This window comes from Polyodon spathula, chromosome 1 (genome assembly GCF_017654505.1).
Source record: "Polyodon spathula isolate WHYD16114869_AA chromosome 1, ASM1765450v1, whole genome shotgun sequence".
In the NCBI taxonomy this organism is placed as follows: Eukaryota; Metazoa; Chordata; class Actinopteri; order Acipenseriformes; family Polyodontidae; genus Polyodon; species Polyodon spathula.
The window spans coordinates 38,392,107-38,409,561 of record NC_054534.1 but is presented as its reverse complement, the minus strand read 5'-3'; the positions used below and the strand labels follow the sequence as shown (position 1 = coordinate 38,409,561).

The following is a 17,455-nucleotide window of genomic DNA, read 5'->3' as shown; positions in this document are numbered from 1 at the left end:
GTTACCTCTCCTATAGTACATTTTGAGCCTTTCATTTTGTGCCTGTGATATTTTTTTTTTTTGTGTGTTTATTAGAACTGAGTGACAGTGTGACGATGGGCGCCGCAGACCGAATGCAAGCTCTTAGCCTGAAGCTGGTGTTTCTTGGCAAGATCTACGCAGGGACTCCAAGATACTTCCCTCTGGGTAAGTCCCCTTGACCATATATGTCAAACTACTATAGGTTTGGCTATATCTGGCAGCAGACAGGCCACAACCTGACAACTTCTTCATTGGATTAACCCTAGATTTTTCCAGGGAGCTTCTTGTAATATATTGTTTGAACACTGTAATTTTCATCAAGCAACCTAGGAATAACTTACTGGTGCCAGTGATGAATAACTGAATTAATGATTTGTTGACAGGCAACCTTTGACAACTACCCAGGGGAGGTCCGTTACAGTTAGCATGATTGTGTTCTTGTTAGCAAAGAGGTTTCTAGCTGATTGAAGCCTAGGATCAAACCTCCAGGGATAGGCATTTAGTACTTTTTTTTGCTGTGCTTTATGTTCTCTATCAAAGAACTAATTCAGTACTTTCTAGCTTGCATATGAAACATACAAACGGGGCCAGATTTATAAAGAGCTTTTCTCCAAACTGCACTTTGCACCATATTTTTTCCGATAACAGTGAAACTGTTACTGTAACACCATTAGTAACAAACTGGTCATACAGTTAATTTAAAGACTCAAATGTCCATACAGTAAGTTGCTGGTTTACAACTAAACAATGAACTAAAGTACTTGTTCAGTGAGGTATACCAATTCAGGTTAAATGTTTTTAGTTTTATTTTTTTTTATAATTTTATTAACAGTGTTGTTTCTTTTATTTATTTATTGTTTTGTTCAGAATTTCTGATAAAGACCCTGGAACTGCAGGTCTGCCAGTTGGGCTGGGATGTGGGGTTTGTAACTTACACCATGCAGGAAATTGGAGTGCAGCTACCAAGGCTGCTGGAGGTGTATGACCATCTTTTCAAAATTCGGGTAAGGAGACACAGCCTCGTATGCCAAGCACAGATAGTATTCCCTAAAACATGCAAATCGGCTTCATATATATTATTAATGGCGATTTTATAGTATGTGAAAGGCATAAAATTCTAAAATCTCTGCTGATGTAACGAGAAACCAAGATGTAGATGTAGTCAAAGCTAACTATTGGTATGCAGTTATGGTAGCATCTGAATTCTGCTTTCGATCAGTTTTAAAAATGTCACATTTCTTAAAATATGTAAAACAGCACTCATACATTAATAGAAGTAAGACTCCCTTGAATAGCAGTTTGAACCATTTATATTATATATATATATATATATATATATATATATATATATATATATATATATAATACAGCGCCTTGCAAAAGTATTCAGACCACTGACCAATTCTCTCATATTACAGAATTACAAATGGTACATTGAAATTTCGTTCTGTTTGATATTTTATTTTTAAACACTGAAACTCAGAATCAATTATTGTAAGGTGACATTGGTTTTATGTTGGGAAATATTTTTAAGAAAAAAAAAAAACTGAAATATCTTGCTTGCATAAGTATTCAACCCCTGTGCTGTGGAAGCTCCCAGTTTGCACCGATGAAAGAAATTGCCCTAACGAGGACACAATTACCTTACCATTGGCCTCCACCTGTGAACCATTAAAGTTGCTGTCACATTTTCTGGATAAAAACCCCACTGTTGAAGGATCATTGGTAAGGCTGTGAATCTGAAGGAAAATGAAGACCAAAGAGCATTCTACAGAAGTTAGAGATAAAGTAATACAAATGCATAGATTAGGGAAAGTGTACAAAATAATATCCAAGTGTTTGGATATCCCAGTGAGCACAGTTGGATCAATAATCAGGAAGTGGAAGCTGCATCACACCACCCAGGCACTGCCAAGAAAAGGCCGTCCCTCAAAACTCGGCGCTCAAACAAGAAGGAGACTTGTGAGAGAAGCCACAGAGAGGCCAACAATCACTTTGAAGGAGCTACAGAGTTCAGTGGCTGGGAGTGGAGTAATGGTGCACCAGTCAACCATATCAAGAGCTCTGCATAACACTGGCCTGTATGGGAGGGTGGCAAGAAAGAAGCCGTTACTCAAAAAGTACCATCTGAAAGCACGTCTGGAGTTTGCCAGAAAGCATGAGAGTGACCCAGCTGCGATGTGGGAAAAGGTTTTGTGGTCAGATGAGACCAAGATAGAGCTTTTTGGCCAAAACTCAAAGCGCTATGTGTGGCGCAAACCAAACACTGCCCATGCCTCAAGACACACCATCCCTACAGTGAAGTATGGTGGTGGCAGCATCATGCTGTGGGGATGCTTCTCATCAGCAGGGACTGGGCATCTTGTTACAATTGAAGGAAGAATGGATGGAGCAAAATACAGGAAAATACTGCAAGAGAATCTGCTTCAGTCCGTTAAAAAACTGAAGCTTGGGAGGAAATTCACCTTTCAGCAGGACAATGATCCCAAGCACAAGGCCAAAGCAACATTGGAATGGCTCAAGAACAAAAAGGTGAATGTCCTACAGTGGCCCAGTCAAAGTCCTGATCTCAATCCCATTGAGAATCTGTGGCACTGTGAAAATTGCGGTCCAAAAGCGTTGTCCAACCAACCTGAACAACCTGGAGCAAATCTGCCAAGAAGAATGGGCCAAAATCACTCTGTGTGCAAAGCTGGTACATACTTACCCCAAAAGACTTAAAGCTGTTATTGCAGCGAAAGGTGGCTCTACCAAATATTAATGTGTGGGGGTTGAATACTTATGTAAGCAAGATATTTCAGTTTTTTATTTTTCTTAAAAATACTTCCCAAAATAAAACAAATGTCACCTTACAATAATTGATTTTGAATTTAAGTGTTTTAAAATAAAATATCGAACAGAACGAAATTTCAATGTACCATTTGTAATTCTGTAATACGAGAGAATTGGTCAGGGGTCTGAATACTTTTGCAAGGCACTGCATATATTTTTTTTTTTTTTTTTTTTTTTTTTAACTAGCAAGTTTAATGCTCTCGTGTAATTAGATTTGTTGTCTTGTAGTTGGATTTCACTGTACACTATTAAATCTTTGTTACGTTTTGTCATTTGAAAGGACCCTTGCTGGCAGCGATTGAAGAAGGCCTTGCATTTGTTGGACTGCATTTACATCCTTCTGTCTGGATATGTGCAAGATCCCAACAAGGTCCCTGCTTCTGACAGGTGCAGGGTTTTTCTAGATTAGTATTATGGTCTTTTATAGTTATTAGAAGCAGGTCTCACAGTTTTAAAAGAAGCACTGTTAAAGCAAACGTGTTTTCATTTTTAAAAAGGCACTGTGCTAGGTTAAAAAAATCTCTCGGTTTGCATGGCTTGCTTTCGGCTAGTCTTTTAATCTTGCACTTGGGAAATTGAAATTGTCCACACCCCTTTGTCACCTTCTTCGACCAACTGCAAGCTTTGCTTATAGTGACATGCTTTGACTCTGAAGATGCAGCTGAGCTGAAATAACCTAGGAAGTGCAGCAGTGTAACATGTAAACTGAGATTACTTAAGTATGGTACTAGATGCATTTAAAAAAAAAAATGAAAACATGTTTTCTAATGCACATCATGCTTCTCAGTTTGTCTACTTTTAAGTGACTTTAATACTCAACGGAGTTGCACATTGTCATGTAACAGCTCCTTTTTGCAGCTACTCTGTTCTTTTTGTTTTATTCATCTCATGAAACGTCTTGGCAGTTACTTCAAAATAGTTCCTATTTTATCTAATTCATGTGATGATTATGATTGCATCACTTTTAATAGCCCTAGCAATGCTCTATTATAAAATGATATCTTTGTGTTCCCATCGCTTCCCTAATATTAGACATTGTGCTTATTGTGTGCGTAAATTAACATTCAGATAAGGCAGGTAATGGTGTCATTATATAAAGAGAGATACTGAAGTTAAAAAAATACTTTATTACAATTCACAGAGCTTAACATTATAGTTATTTACACTTAATAAAATGTCAGCAGGGTATTTATACAGTGGTTTGCAGAAGTATTCACCCCCTACCAATAGTGTCACATTTTGTTGAATTACAAATAATTTCCACAGTTTTTCAAACAAACCTTTTTTTTTTTTTTTTTTTTTTTTTTTTAATTCAAAGCTGTAGTGGTTAAACTGAACACTGTTATATGAGGAAGAGGTTGTCAGCAAAACTTGCAAAGAAAATGTAGGAAATGAAATTTACTGGTTACATAAGTATTCAGCTCCTTAAGTCAGTACTTGGTAGAAGCACCTTTTGCAGCAATTACTGCTATGAGTCTTTTTGGGTAGGTCTCTACTAGCTTTGCCAGTAGGATTGTGAAATTTTTTACCATTCTTCATGGGGAAAATTGCTCCAGATAAGTTTGTTGGGTATCATCGATGGACTGCAATCTTCAAGTCTCGCCATAATTTTTTGATTGGACTCAAGTCAGGACTTTGACTGGGCCACTCAAGAACATTAATTCTTGTTCAACCACTCCAGTGTGGCTTTGGCTTTGGCATTGTGCTTCAGGTCATTGTCCTGCTGAAATGTGAATTTCCTCCCCAGTTACAGAGTCTTGGCTGACTCAAACAGGTTTTCCTCAAGGATTCTCCTGTACTTTTTACCATCCATTCTGCCCTCTATCCTGACAAGCTTCCCAGTCCCTGCTGAAGAGAAGCATCCTCATAACATGATGCTACCACCACCATGCTTGACGATGGTATTGACTGGGTGATGTGTAGTGTTGGGCTTGCGCTAGACGTAACGCTTGGAATTTAGACTGAAAAGTTCAATTTTTGTCTCGTCTGACCACGAAACCTTTTTCCACATGTTTGCAACATCATCTGCATGCTTTTTCGCAAACTCCATATGTGCTTTAAGACGAGGCTTTAATCGCTTTTTTCTTGCCACCTGTCCATACAGGCCAGCTTTGTGTAGGGACCGGCTTATTGTTGATGTGAGAACACTGACTCCCATCTCAGACACAGAACTTTGCAGATCTCTCAAGGTCATTGTTGGCTTCAGAGTGACATCCCGAACCAGTGTCCTGCTTGCCCGGCTGTTCAGTTTGGGAGGGTGACTGATCTGAGCAGTGTCTGGGTGGTATGATGCATCTTCCACTTCTTAATGATGGACCTCACTGTGCTGAGAGGGATAATCAATGCCTTTTGAAATTTTCTTGTACCCTTCTCCTGCTCTGTGCCTCTATACCACTTTATCCCTGACTTGTTTTGAAAGTGCTTAGGTCTTCATGGTTGCTTTGTTGGATCACTATGAGAGTTGCAGCTTAAGTCTTTATATACCTGAGGGAAATTATCTACAAGTTAAACCACTTTGAGTACACACAGGCTGAAACCATTTCACTAATTTTGTGACCTTTCAAACAAATCATTTGCACCTGAGCTGATTTAGGGCTGAAGTAGCGAAGGGGTTGAATATTTATGCAACTGAGATTAATCTGTTTTTCTCTGTAAATCTTTCTTATTTATATTCTGTATGCATTTTTTAACTTTACCAATGTGGAGTAGTTTGTGGAGATGCTACATGTAAAGACTTAATTTGAAAGCGCTGTTGAGTACGCTCAGGTGCCAACAAAATGTGAAAACTTTGGGGTGAATACTTCTGCAACCACTGTATATGCTTTTGCACCTCATTTCTTGTTGGCTTGAAGAAACTGTGCACCAATGTAAAATTAATTGTTTTTAATTGGTACCCTATATTAAAAAGAGGTTTTATTCTTTTTCTACCTACAGGCGGAGATTCACAAATGTCTGCCTTGATAAGCTCTGTGCATACCTCGTGGAACTGCAGTCTTTAGCCCCGAACCATGCCTTACAGCAGACCATCGGAAACTTCAAATCCCTGCAGGCTAAACTACAGAAAGTTTACTGATATGTGGATGGTTGCTGCCTGGCACTTTGTAAATGCATCACTGCCTCCAACGTGGGGAGAATCACTTGGAATGAAAAGCTGGTTCCTGACTCCTCCCACATAATTTCCTCTCAGTATAGTGGATTTGGTAGTGGTAAGCAGGTCCAGCTGTTTGATTGGTAGGTCTGACCTCCATTTTACCAATGATTCATTGGAAGATTGTATTGCCTTGCCCATGCATGGTGGATTGTCCAGTTATGGTAAAGAATGGCAAGTGCAGAAGTGAAGCCATCACTTAGTGTTGCCATCTTTACTGCAGACAAACAATGCATTGAACAAGCATAGAGAGATGTCAGTAATTTTTAGCAAAATGGAGGCTAGATCAACCAATTTAAAAACTTGGACTCCAATGACCAACATTGGTAGTTTGCATTAGTGTTGCCCTCTTTCAGTTTGAGAATTTGAAGCAAGTTCAGAACATTAATTTCCCACACAAATGTTGTTTTATTTTGTTTACATAGAATAAATGACCATGCAGTTGCTTGATAATGTACTGTAGTACCATTGTAAATAACCAGTTTTGGTTATTTGATCTTGGTTAGTACAATGCATAACTGTAATTTTCATGTAAATTAAACTACAGATCTGAAAAAAAAATGCATGTAAAAGTCTGAGCTTGCCAATTTTGACTAAAACCAAGTTGCATTTCTATGTATTATACAATTTAACAAGGTCATTTTCCATTACTGTATCAGAAACATCAAAATTTGAGTTGAAGTATTCTTGCTTGGAGAGATGTAGTTTTCCTGACCACCTCCAGTTGCAAACTGGATCATCTTTCATCTTGTGATGTTACTGGTCATAAGCTGATAAGTAGCTTGGTTTTACACATTCAGCCAAAATATGATCTTGTTTTGTTAATGTGAACATGTCTTAATCCAGTTTTCCTCCTGACCTAGCTTTAGATAAAAACACAAGTCAAATTCCCTCCTACCCAATCCCAAAAACAAAAAAAATACTGTGGATCCTAATAAGCATGGAGTTTCTTGGGCAAGGAAAAATATTCTGAAAGTAATTTTAAATCATGTAATGCTATGAAACTAAACAACAGTTGGTGCCATGTATGTGAGTAGTTTTATACTGTTAAAATTGTTTGAACCCTTTCAAAAAATGTGCCCTTGCACGTATTGTTGATGGCTTGAGTTTAATCATTTTTGCCGTAAATTACTTCATCGGGTGTCAACTGAAATAAAGAAAGACTGTTTAATATGCACTAATAGGAATATAAGATTTCTAGAATTTCCGGGGGGGTTGGTAACTGTTAGTAGCAAAATAGTTCTTTCAGCCAAATGTCTTCTTTTTTTATAAATCTAAAATATACTGCAAAAAAGAAAGTTTTCTACATGGAAACCCCTATTTGTATTTTTATTATTCAATGTGTGTTTTTTCAAGATGTTATAACCTATTGGTAGAAAATAAAATAGAAGTTGCAGAGTAAGTGTTCTGTATTGTTTTTGAAAAGGTGGTATTTATTATACTTCCTCCTTTCATTTATTACTGGTAACAACACTATTCCAGGTTTGGATGGTATGCAAAAGTGGTGGTCCATATACCGTCACAGGTATACATTCACACTAGAACACAAAGCTAGTAATGCCTTGGTGCATACAATATTAAACATTTACAAACTGTAATAGTCACACAGCTACCTTGTAAATATTAGGTTTGATGCATATAATAAATCATATACAAGTCCAATCAATGGACTAACTAATAATACCAAAATGGAAATATGCTAGAATCACATCCAAAATGTATTTACCTGTCTCAGGTGTTGCATGTGGTTTATAATAGCGGAGGTATCCTCAGATGATGTTGTGATTATAAGGCAATGGCTAAGTCGTCACGGAAGAGTTTTCTGGTGCTCGGGGGTGATAAACTTAATCCTGTTATAATTGGGTAATCTCACTAATTGTGTTTTCGGAAGTGTTTGCCTACAGCAATTAATCTTCAGTTATTTAGGCCTAATTGTAGTTGTTGAAATGATAGTAGTCCCTCGTTAAAACCGGGCATGGCTGGAGACAGACCAGTTTTGTCCAAAATAACGGGGTGTCCGGTTTTAGAAATGCAAAAAAAAAATATCACACACATTTATACTCCTCATTTAATTTAAAATATATAAATCATCGCTCTGAGATAACATTATGTGTTCTTTGTACACAATGTTATGTAAAAAAAAATATAAATTTTTACAGTAAGCCTACAGTTATGGCTAAAAGTTTTGTAACACCTAGAATTTTAGGATTGAGACCATTTAAAAAAAAAATAAAAAAATTATTTAACATCATGTAATCAAAGCAACTATAAAATGATATCGTAAAAGTCTACAGGAAGCCATAATAGTAGTACAGTGTTTCATGTTAGATTTCAAAATGTCACATTTATTTCAGTTTTTCATTAAGTATATGAAAAACTACAAAACGGTATATAATTCACATAACATTATTCAGCAGTTTTCATTGGACTTCATGAAGCAAACGTAGTTCATTATATAGGGTGATGCAAAACTGGCTATAGTTGTAGTTTGACATTTACAATAAGAAAATATCAAAATGAAGGGAAGTTGGGATTTAAATGTTAAAATTCACAGTGGCCTAGCGTCACATTTAATTGATTATTATTGGGGGATATATGTTGTGTTCAGCATATCTGAATGTACACCGTAGCACTGTCTGTGTTAGTGAGGGACTACTGTGTTATTCACTAATCATTATCTACAAAAAAAAAAAATGTTCAGCAATATCAGAAACATCATACACAGTTTAATATCGTATAGTTTTTTTGTTTTTTGTTTTTTTTTTTTTAAATAAGGAGTGGTGGTCAGTTGAGAAAACACAAGAATATAAACATACATCCACTGCCAAAGATATTGTTTTTAGAATTACATTTCTATACAGAAAAATATATTTATTATGCAACAGTAAAACAGCTGTTGATGTACTATATTTCTAACTGCTTAAACTTAATGCTAAGGCCTACGGTAATGCTTGTTTTTATCAGTGTCACCTGGAAAGTGAACTGGAAGATGGTTTTGGTATCAGAACAATATTCAATCTAGTGGGTGGTCAGCACAAGTTTTCTAAACACTACACACCACAGTATATTGACTACACACTGGTGCTAAACTGCATGACTGTTGTCACTTGCAGCACTGACAAGAGAGCTTTTTCACCCCATATAAGATGATGTAAGGGATGATGCAGGTGTAAGAGGCTGCAATGTAACTGGCCAGCTCCACAATTAATGGAGACATATTCACATTGCTTACTATCTGCAGTAACAGATGAATTACCCAGCAGGTGAGAAACACACTTGCAACAGCCACAGCACTCTTAGCTGCCCTGACCTGGGCTACTGGGGGAAGGAGATGTCCGTGTGGATTTGACAGGGACGCTGGCAGCAATTGTATGCACTTTTGAGGGTTGTAGAGAGTTTCCATTTGACTCTGAGCTAACAGTGGCAGGTGGGCTTACCCCAGGTTGGTTTTCACTGGATGTATTGCCATGTCTCTCCAGTTCTCTGTGGCTCGGCAGGACATTCTCTTCAATACGGACTGACTTTAAACCTTGATTGGTTTCTAAAGTGGGCAGCTCAGGTAGGTTAGGAATAGGCTGGTTTGTTTGTGAAGCTGCATGCTGTTCTTCACTGGTATGATTGAAACTAACAAGGCTCTTCCTGTGCATCAGGAGGGTTACCACTATCCGCAGGTTGGTGAACACCATGAAACCAATGGGCACAGCACTTCATAAGTTTGCTTGGAAGTATGGGTTCAGAAATGATCGTCGCAGTGTAACTCTGTTCCATTTTCTTCCTTATTGTGTACCTTGATGTAGAATAGGAGGGGAGCACTGAATATGAGAGCTAAGACCCAGGTTAACACCACAATGCCGCTGGTTAGCCGGAGGCTCTCACGCAGGACTGGTGCGTTACCTCATCTCAGAGACCCTTCCAGCTACTGATACCAAAACACATTGATGAGCAGGGTGGTCAAAATGCCTGGTCTCAGATAGTTCCGAACAGAACATGAAGAAAGTGCAGTAGGTCTTCCCCAGGACCCAGCAAAATCAGCATTGGTGTCATGAAGGTCAACCTTTTAACTGGTTATCAAGTTGGAAATGGCCAAGCTGATAAGGAGAATTTTGGATGTCCTCACACGACTCCTCTTACTCGGCAGCAAGCGAAACAGCAGCAAATTGTTCCCCACAATTCCTAGTAAACGCATTATTGCTCATATTAGGGATTCTATCAGCCCAACTTCACAAGGAGACTAAATGTATCTTTGTGGCAGGCTGGCGAGTGGATAGAGACCCAGAGACAGTCTGGAGTTCAAAAAAAATAACTATTTTATTATAAACACAAAAATGAAAGGGCACAAGGGCCAAAACAAAGCAATTTAAACACAAAATAAACAAAATAAAGCAAAAATACACTCACAAAAATAAAGGTTTCCAGGCTGGGCAATGCCTTCACTGGATTCAAAAACATTCAAAAATCACAAACACCAAAACACTAACCTGCTTCCTCAGCTCCCTCCTCCCAAATGAAAAGCAGAGGCCTCCTTTTATGTCAGGTGGCTGGGCGCTGATTGGTCGTTAAACTAATCATCTAATCAACCCCAGCCACCTGAATACAACGAACCAAGGCAGGTAGGGGAATTTAACCCCATCCCTGCCAATTTCTCTGGGAGCGGCGGCTCCTCCTCCTCCTCCCTCTTGGGCTCTGGGAGCGGCGGCTCCTCCTCCCTCTCGGGCTCTGGGAGCGGCGGCTCCTCCTCCCTCTCGGGCTCTGGGAGCGGCGGCTCCTCCTCCCTCTCGGGCTCTGGGAGCGGCGGCTCCTCCTCCCTCTCGGGCTCTCGGGACGACGGCAGCTCCTCCTCCCTCTCTGGCTCTCGGAACGACGGCAGCTCCTCCTCCCTCTCTGGCTCTCGGGACGACGGCAGCTCCTCCTCCCTCTCTGGCTCTCGGGACGATGGCAGCTCCTCCTCCTCCCTCTCTGGCTCTGGGAGCGACGGCAGCTCCTCACCCCTCTCTGGCTCTGGGAGCGACGGCTCACCCCTCTTTATTGGAGTGACCGGGGCATCTCCCATGTCTACCGCCAGGTAATTAACCACCATGAGGGCAACCTCTGGGAAGGACGCCGGGTGGTGTTGTTTCTTCCATTGTTCCCACCTCTCCCCATCTCGACGCCACAGTGTGTTGATAACTATGGGGAGATCGTGGACGAGGTCTGCCTCAGGGTGCATCAACCAGTCCCAGATCTCCTGGGACAGTGGTGAAGGTGGTGGTGCTGGAGCTAGTGGGGTGGCCCCTAATGCCCGGGATGAACACTGCACCTCCTCCTGGGCCTGATTGTAGGGGTATCCTGCCCAGTTGTGGCCGTCCTCCTCACACCGGCCACACCAGTTTGCCGGTGGCACATCTGGGCAGGACCGCCAACGATGGTCCTCCTTCCCGCACCAGGAACACCAGGGGAAGAGGCTGGCCGGGTCCTCCAGCGGTGGCTGCAGCAGCTTACATTTCTTCAGCTGCTGCTTGTCCTGCCTTTGCCGCTGTCTGCTCTTCTTTCCCATGTTAAAAAAAAATTTAAAAAAAAAAAAAAAAAATCCCAAAAATTACAAAAAAAATTAAAATAAAACAAAATACTGCTCTGAGCCTCTAGGTGACGCTATCCCACTTCTGACACCAAATGTGGCAGGCTGGCGAGTGGATAGAGGCCCAGAGACAGTCTGGAGTTCAAAAAAATAACTTATTATAAACACAAAAATGAAAGGGCGCAAGGGCCAAAACAAAGCAATTTAAACACAAAATAAACAAAATAAAGCAAAAATACACTCACAAAAATAAAGGTTTCCAGGCTGGGCAATGCCTTCACTGGATTCAAAAATCAAAATCACAAAACACCAAAACACCAAAACACCAAAACACCAAAACACCAAAACACCAAAACACCAAAACACCAAAACACCAACCTGCTTTCTCAGCTTCCTCCTCCCAAATGAAAAGCAGAGGCCTCCTTTTATGTCAGGTGGCTGGGCGCTGATTGATCGTTAATTAAACTAATCATCTAATTAACCCCAGCCACCTGAACACAATGAACCAAGGCAGGTAGGGGAATTTAACCCCATCCCTGCCACAATCTTATTTAGTACACCTGGAAGACCTTGTTTTCTTGTCATCTAAATTTGTATTGAAGAATCTGAATAAAAACAAAGGAGCACCTGAAAGTTGTTTTTGTAATGTGCTTGCATTTATAGGGGAAAAATAAGCACTGTACTGGCCCCACCATTCAGATGACTCATCCAATCAGCTGAATCCTAATGTATTTACTAAGCTATACAGTAATGAGCATTGTATAATAATACGTCATACAGTTCAAAAGATTCTTGTAGATTCATCTGGGAATATGGCATCATTGGTATGGTCCAGGATTCAGCAGTTGGATAAAGAGCATAGTCAGATAACCTTAATCTAGGTATTATTCTTTTTTTTAATTGAGTCAGTTATGTGTGTATATTGATCCTATATTGTTAATGGACAGCATAACAATATGATATGTCACCTCAGGGTTAAAGTGTTAAATTCTAGTTAGCAAGCAACCAGAATTCCATTGAACTGGAAAAATAACAAGGTATGTTGGAAACTCTGTTTAACTGGAATGCAGGGATAAGGGCAGATGCATTATTGGTAATGAATGTTTTTGGGGTACAACTTTATTTTGGGATGTGCTCAGAAATAAAATAATTTTTAGAGATTGGGTTCATTTTAATTGGGGGAGGGGTTATGGAATTTAACTGGTTGATAATACCAACTCTGGGATATGGGAGTGGAACATCATCTCACTTCACTGTGAAAGCTGAATCAGTTATACCTTGTTTCCAGTGCACAGATGAACTGCACCAGGGCTGAGCTGGGCTGACTTGGTATAATTTCCATTGTAGAGCTCTGCATGCAGGGGAGGGGTAGATATCATGTATACAGTACAGTAAACTGAGGAAAGTGAAGCATCTTGTTATTTTATATAAAGTTTTACCAAGAGAGCAAGGCCTGTAAAGCAATGTTGTTACCTGTTCTTAATATGTCTATATCTGTTCTTGCCATGACCAAGTGACTGATGAAATGCCTGTTGGACTGAGACAGGTGAAGCAAAGCAATACATTACTGCATTGGAGGTGGGGTGTGATGTCACACAGGGGATATAATAGGCCTATTAGGAATTGAGAAATTAGAGTTCACCAATGTGCTAAGAAAATTGCTCCCTCTCTGATACACTCAAAATCATCAGTGACAGATAAACTTCAGAGCTTATAACGGTGTGAGCTGAAATGGCTTGTGTTTGTTAAAGTCAGTAACTCAAGACACCTGGCAAATAACAGAGGCTTTGGACTTAAGCTAAAATACTTCAAAGTTCAGAAGACTGAATCACTGAGGTACACAACAACCAGTGAGCAGGAATATGCAACATTAGTAGTAGCTGGAAAGGTGCAATTGCCTTGAACAAATAAAGGAGAACAACTTTGGGAATTAAGGTGGATTTCTGTATTTTAGTCCAGTATAAATGACCACTAGGGTGCACGTGGGGTTTGAGTTTGTATTCAGGAGTGCAGACAGTAATACATGGTGATTGAGAAAATCACATATCACGGGATAATAAACAGATAAAAAAAAATAATGTTATGTAAATTAAGAGGGTATAAAATCTAGAGCCTTATTGCAACCAGGTATTTATCATTTGAACCTAGGTGCAGTTGTAGGCAATGTAATATACATGTATAAGAAACATGAAATGAATCAACATTATTTACATGCGCAACTCTGGACTTCTACATTCTCTGATTCCCAACATACCAAATAAATTGCAGTGCTATAAAAAGACAGGCGTTACAATCCTAGTTTTAGATTCACAGATTACTATACAGAACGTAAAAACATTTTTTTTTTTTTGTATAAACTAATGCTGACAGTGTTATTATTTCTCAGGTCATTCTGTTAAGTACTTCAGTTTCGTTATATTGTTTCAAACTAGTTAAACTCATGCATGCTCAGGCAACCAGGTCTGCTGATAGTAGTGGCTTATTTCAATCACGGAAACAAAGAAAAACATTGTGTCAAGTTTACACAGCAGTTAACAGTTGCACATGGTACGCATATACACACACAGCACTAGCAACAACCAGGGAAAGGAAGGACAGACATACACATAGAGATACAGAAGTGGCGCTCCTATTATGCTGCTCTCTGTATACTGTACGTAAATATCTTCACTTGTAATAATCACCATGAAAATAAATTGCTACAATTAAAAAAGAAATGTTCAATAATATTTACAGTAAAGTTCTATTTTGTATTGTTTTGAACAGCCTCAGCCAGAAGTAAAGGTGCAGAAATATCTACCTGATCTCAGCTCCTGCTGAATGTCCTGCCAGAATTAAACATTAAGTGTGTGTCTCTGTCTGTCTGTCTGTCTGTCTCTCTCTCTCTCTCTCTCTCTCTCTCTCTCTCTCTCTCTCTCTCTCTCTCTCTCTCTCTATATATATATATATATATATATATATATATGCCAGCTTTAAAAATGTCTGTGTTGATCAAAACACAAAGCACAATGGGACTAACTTAAAGGCTACTTTGCTGGTGGCACTTCCAAGATAAAATAAAATAAAATAAAATAAACTAGGCATGGTCCATTAAGTTAAATAAAATAGTGTTTATTAAATGTGAATACAAAATAGCAAATTCTGACTGGGACAAAAAATGAAACTGAAAACTGGGATTGTCACCGGTTTTCCAGGAGGTCTGGTAACTCTAGTCATTCCTAATACACAACCACATGAATTCACAATCACATTACATTTTGCTACAAAATAAAAGTTTTCTTATGTTGTATTAATGTAAGATTTTTCAACATTTAATGTACAGGCACTGGTGTAGTTTTTTTTTTTTTTTTTTTGTGTGTAATTATATATTTGGACCCCGTTTTTTGAAAGGTATGGAACCATAGGCCTATATATCATGTTAGACTAAACCATGTGTGAAATACATATCATTTTATATATGAGATTAATATTAACAGCATTATTAAATATATTCTTGAAACATGTAATGAAATATCCATTATATGTTTAAATTACATTTAGAAGATGTATTGTACTGGTATTTAAATGTATTTGTTGACCGCATTTGTATCAAAATAGATGTATTTGATCATGCTGGCACAAATGAGTTCTAGTTCCATGGAGTCCCAGTAGATGCCGCTACTATGGCTGCATTGCACCAGTGTCTAGGCGCTACTCTCGTTTGCAGAAGCGGTAAGATACTGTATTGTTGAACATCACGTAGTGAGATAATAAATAAATAAGTAAACAAAGGCGTGGGAAGTTATTGTCGATCCCGGAAGCGGAGGGAGATTTAAACATGTTGTGATTTTTGAATGATGTAACCGGACTGGCGTAATGGATCCTTGTAAGAACAGAAAAGTACTATACGTAATATTGCATTATTTTATGAACATCTCTCGTTTGTTGTTATACTCTGTGATTATACAGTGGCCGCTTACCGAGCTTGGAAAACGGGATGCTGTCTTAGGAAATGCCCGTGGATCGGCCTGTTGCTCGCTCTTTGCAGTGGATGACAGTTGTAGTTTTATGGCAAGGCGGTTTTAAAAAAAATATATATAAATAAATAAATATATCAAGAAAACATTAGTGATATCAGAAATTGGAACCAAATGTTAAAAGCGATTGCCATATAGTTTTCTATGTTAAATTTCAGTTGTGTGTGTGTGTGTGTTTGTACCTTCTTGTTTTTTAATCTTATCTGTTCATTTAATACGTACCGGTAGGTTGAAAAAAAAATGTTGGCATACGAGTGAGGTATTTGCTTTGCTTTGTGAAACTGGTGTTATATTAATTACCTTAATTACATGTAAAGTAGCCTACAGACAGCAAATACTGTTGTTTTAACAAAGTGATTTAAGGCTGAAAACATTCTTTGTATAACGTCTGCTATCAAGTGGCTGTGAAGTTTGAGGGCTTTCAGTGTGCTCTGTAAGCCCAAGAAATGCAAAATTGTTATTGGGGTCAATTGCAATAAATTCGTGCCATTAAGCATTTTATGGTGTTATTATTCTGTGTGTGTGTGTCTTTTAGGTTTTTTTTTTGCAAAAGGATTTGGTATCCGTGTTGGGGTAGTAAGCATTTTGCCAAGCTGACCCTGGGATCCTTCAGCTGTTCAGAATGGAGGTGAAACTGGAGGTGCTGCTGTCCTCCAGCATCAAGAGGAAAAAGCCTTGGCCTCGGTTTAGCTGGCTTGGACAGGTAGGGACTAACCTAAAAGCTGTTGTCCCAATTACCCCTACCCTTAAGACTTAGTACAGTACCATTTAACCTGATTATATAACTTGCTGTGTAATACTGTTTTACTGAAACTGGGATAGGAAAATAGCTGGGAGAGGAAAACGATAGTTAAAATATTCCCCCAGAAAGGAACTCTGTTGAGCAAAAGTTAAATATTACTAACTTTTCTTGCAGTCAGTATTATCAGTAGATAAAAGGTTTCTTTAATAAATTTATTTGATAATTTCCTTTACAAGGATTTGTATTTACTGTAGTGTTTATTTTACAGCTTTTTTAAATTGTTCCTTGTCTTCTTTTTTTCCTTTTTATTTTTAAAGGAAAAGGAAAGTGTTTTCCTTTTGGATGACAAGCGAATTAGTGAAATAAATCTTGTGTCAGGAAGAACAAAGAAAAAAACACCAAAACTTCAATCTCTGCTGAAAAATGTGGTCACCATGACTGCATCCAAAAACGGTACAGATGTACACATGTCCTTCCTGTTTAGGTGGTAGAATCCAGTTCTGAACTATTCCCCAGTTTAGGCTGTGTCATTTAACCATTCTTATACACCCAAGTCATTGATCTTTCTGTGCAGCATCCCACCAAACAAGCTCTTCCTAAATACATCAATTTATAATAATAATAATAAAGTACCTGCTTAGTTTAGATTTGGTTCCTTAAAGATACAAATCTTAACAAAGAACAATATAAAACAAAATAAAACAGGTGGTTTATGTTGCTATACATTTAAAAAAAACATATTACTTTTATTAAGGCTGATTTGTACAGTATTCATAAATATGGAGAATACACAGTAGCATTGCATTCATGGTACAGTTCATAGTGCTAGTGGTGAATAATGTAAGTTGGCACAGCTTTTCTTGGTTTCTGAGCAGGTGTCTGGCTGGTAGGGATCCTGGGCTCAGGTGAGCTCTTTCTATGGCACAAGGACCGGGACTGCTTAAAAACAGTAGCAGCTGCAGAAGATGTCAGCCAAGTGGTCACAGCTTCCATGGGTATGTGTGTTTCTTGGTTATCACAGTGAAAGTTGCTTTTTGGGTTATAGAGTCTCTGCATCTTGTATGGAAGTGTTTATACAGTGCAGGATCATGCAGATACTAGCGATTGTCTACAACTATAAAACCGATATGCAGCAATGCTAA

At 38.7% G+C, this 17,455-nt stretch overlaps 2 protein-coding genes across 12 annotated transcripts in view; both read left to right on the top strand.

Annotated features, from left to right (window-relative positions):
- The window catches only part of LOC121318427 (nuclear pore complex protein Nup155-like), a 31,006-nt gene extending 23,609 nt beyond the window's left edge, over window positions 1-7,397 (top strand). Inside the window, exons 33-36 of the mRNA XM_041255082.1 lie at window positions 76-186; window positions 889-1,025; window positions 3,134-3,240; window positions 5,788-7,397. Of these exons, the coding sequence (XP_041111016.1) occupies window positions 76-186; window positions 889-1,025; window positions 3,134-3,240; window positions 5,788-5,926 (494 nt within the window). The 3' untranslated portion in view covers window positions 5,927-7,397. The remainder of the gene's footprint in view (window positions 1-75; window positions 187-888; window positions 1,026-3,133; window positions 3,241-5,787) is intronic.
- A 7,934-nt stretch (window positions 7,398-15,331) lies between these two features.
- Window positions 15,332-17,455, top strand: part of cplane1 (ciliogenesis and planar polarity effector 1) — a 43,695-nt gene continuing 41,571 nt past the window's right edge. For 9 of the 11 annotated variants that reach the window (XM_041255060.1, XM_041255032.1, XM_041255051.1 and 6 more), the window contains exons 1-4: window positions 15,332-15,420; window positions 16,107-16,274; window positions 16,631-16,766; window positions 17,189-17,308. In XM_041255060.1, the coding sequence (XP_041110994.1) occupies window positions 16,194-16,274; window positions 16,631-16,766; window positions 17,189-17,308 (337 nt within the window). In that variant the 5' untranslated portion in view covers window positions 15,332-15,420; window positions 16,107-16,193. Of the gene's footprint in view, window positions 15,444-16,106; window positions 16,275-16,630; window positions 16,767-17,188; window positions 17,309-17,455 lie in introns of all 11 variants that reach the window. The other 2 variants (XM_041254989.1, XM_041254996.1) reach the window with 2 other exon arrangements.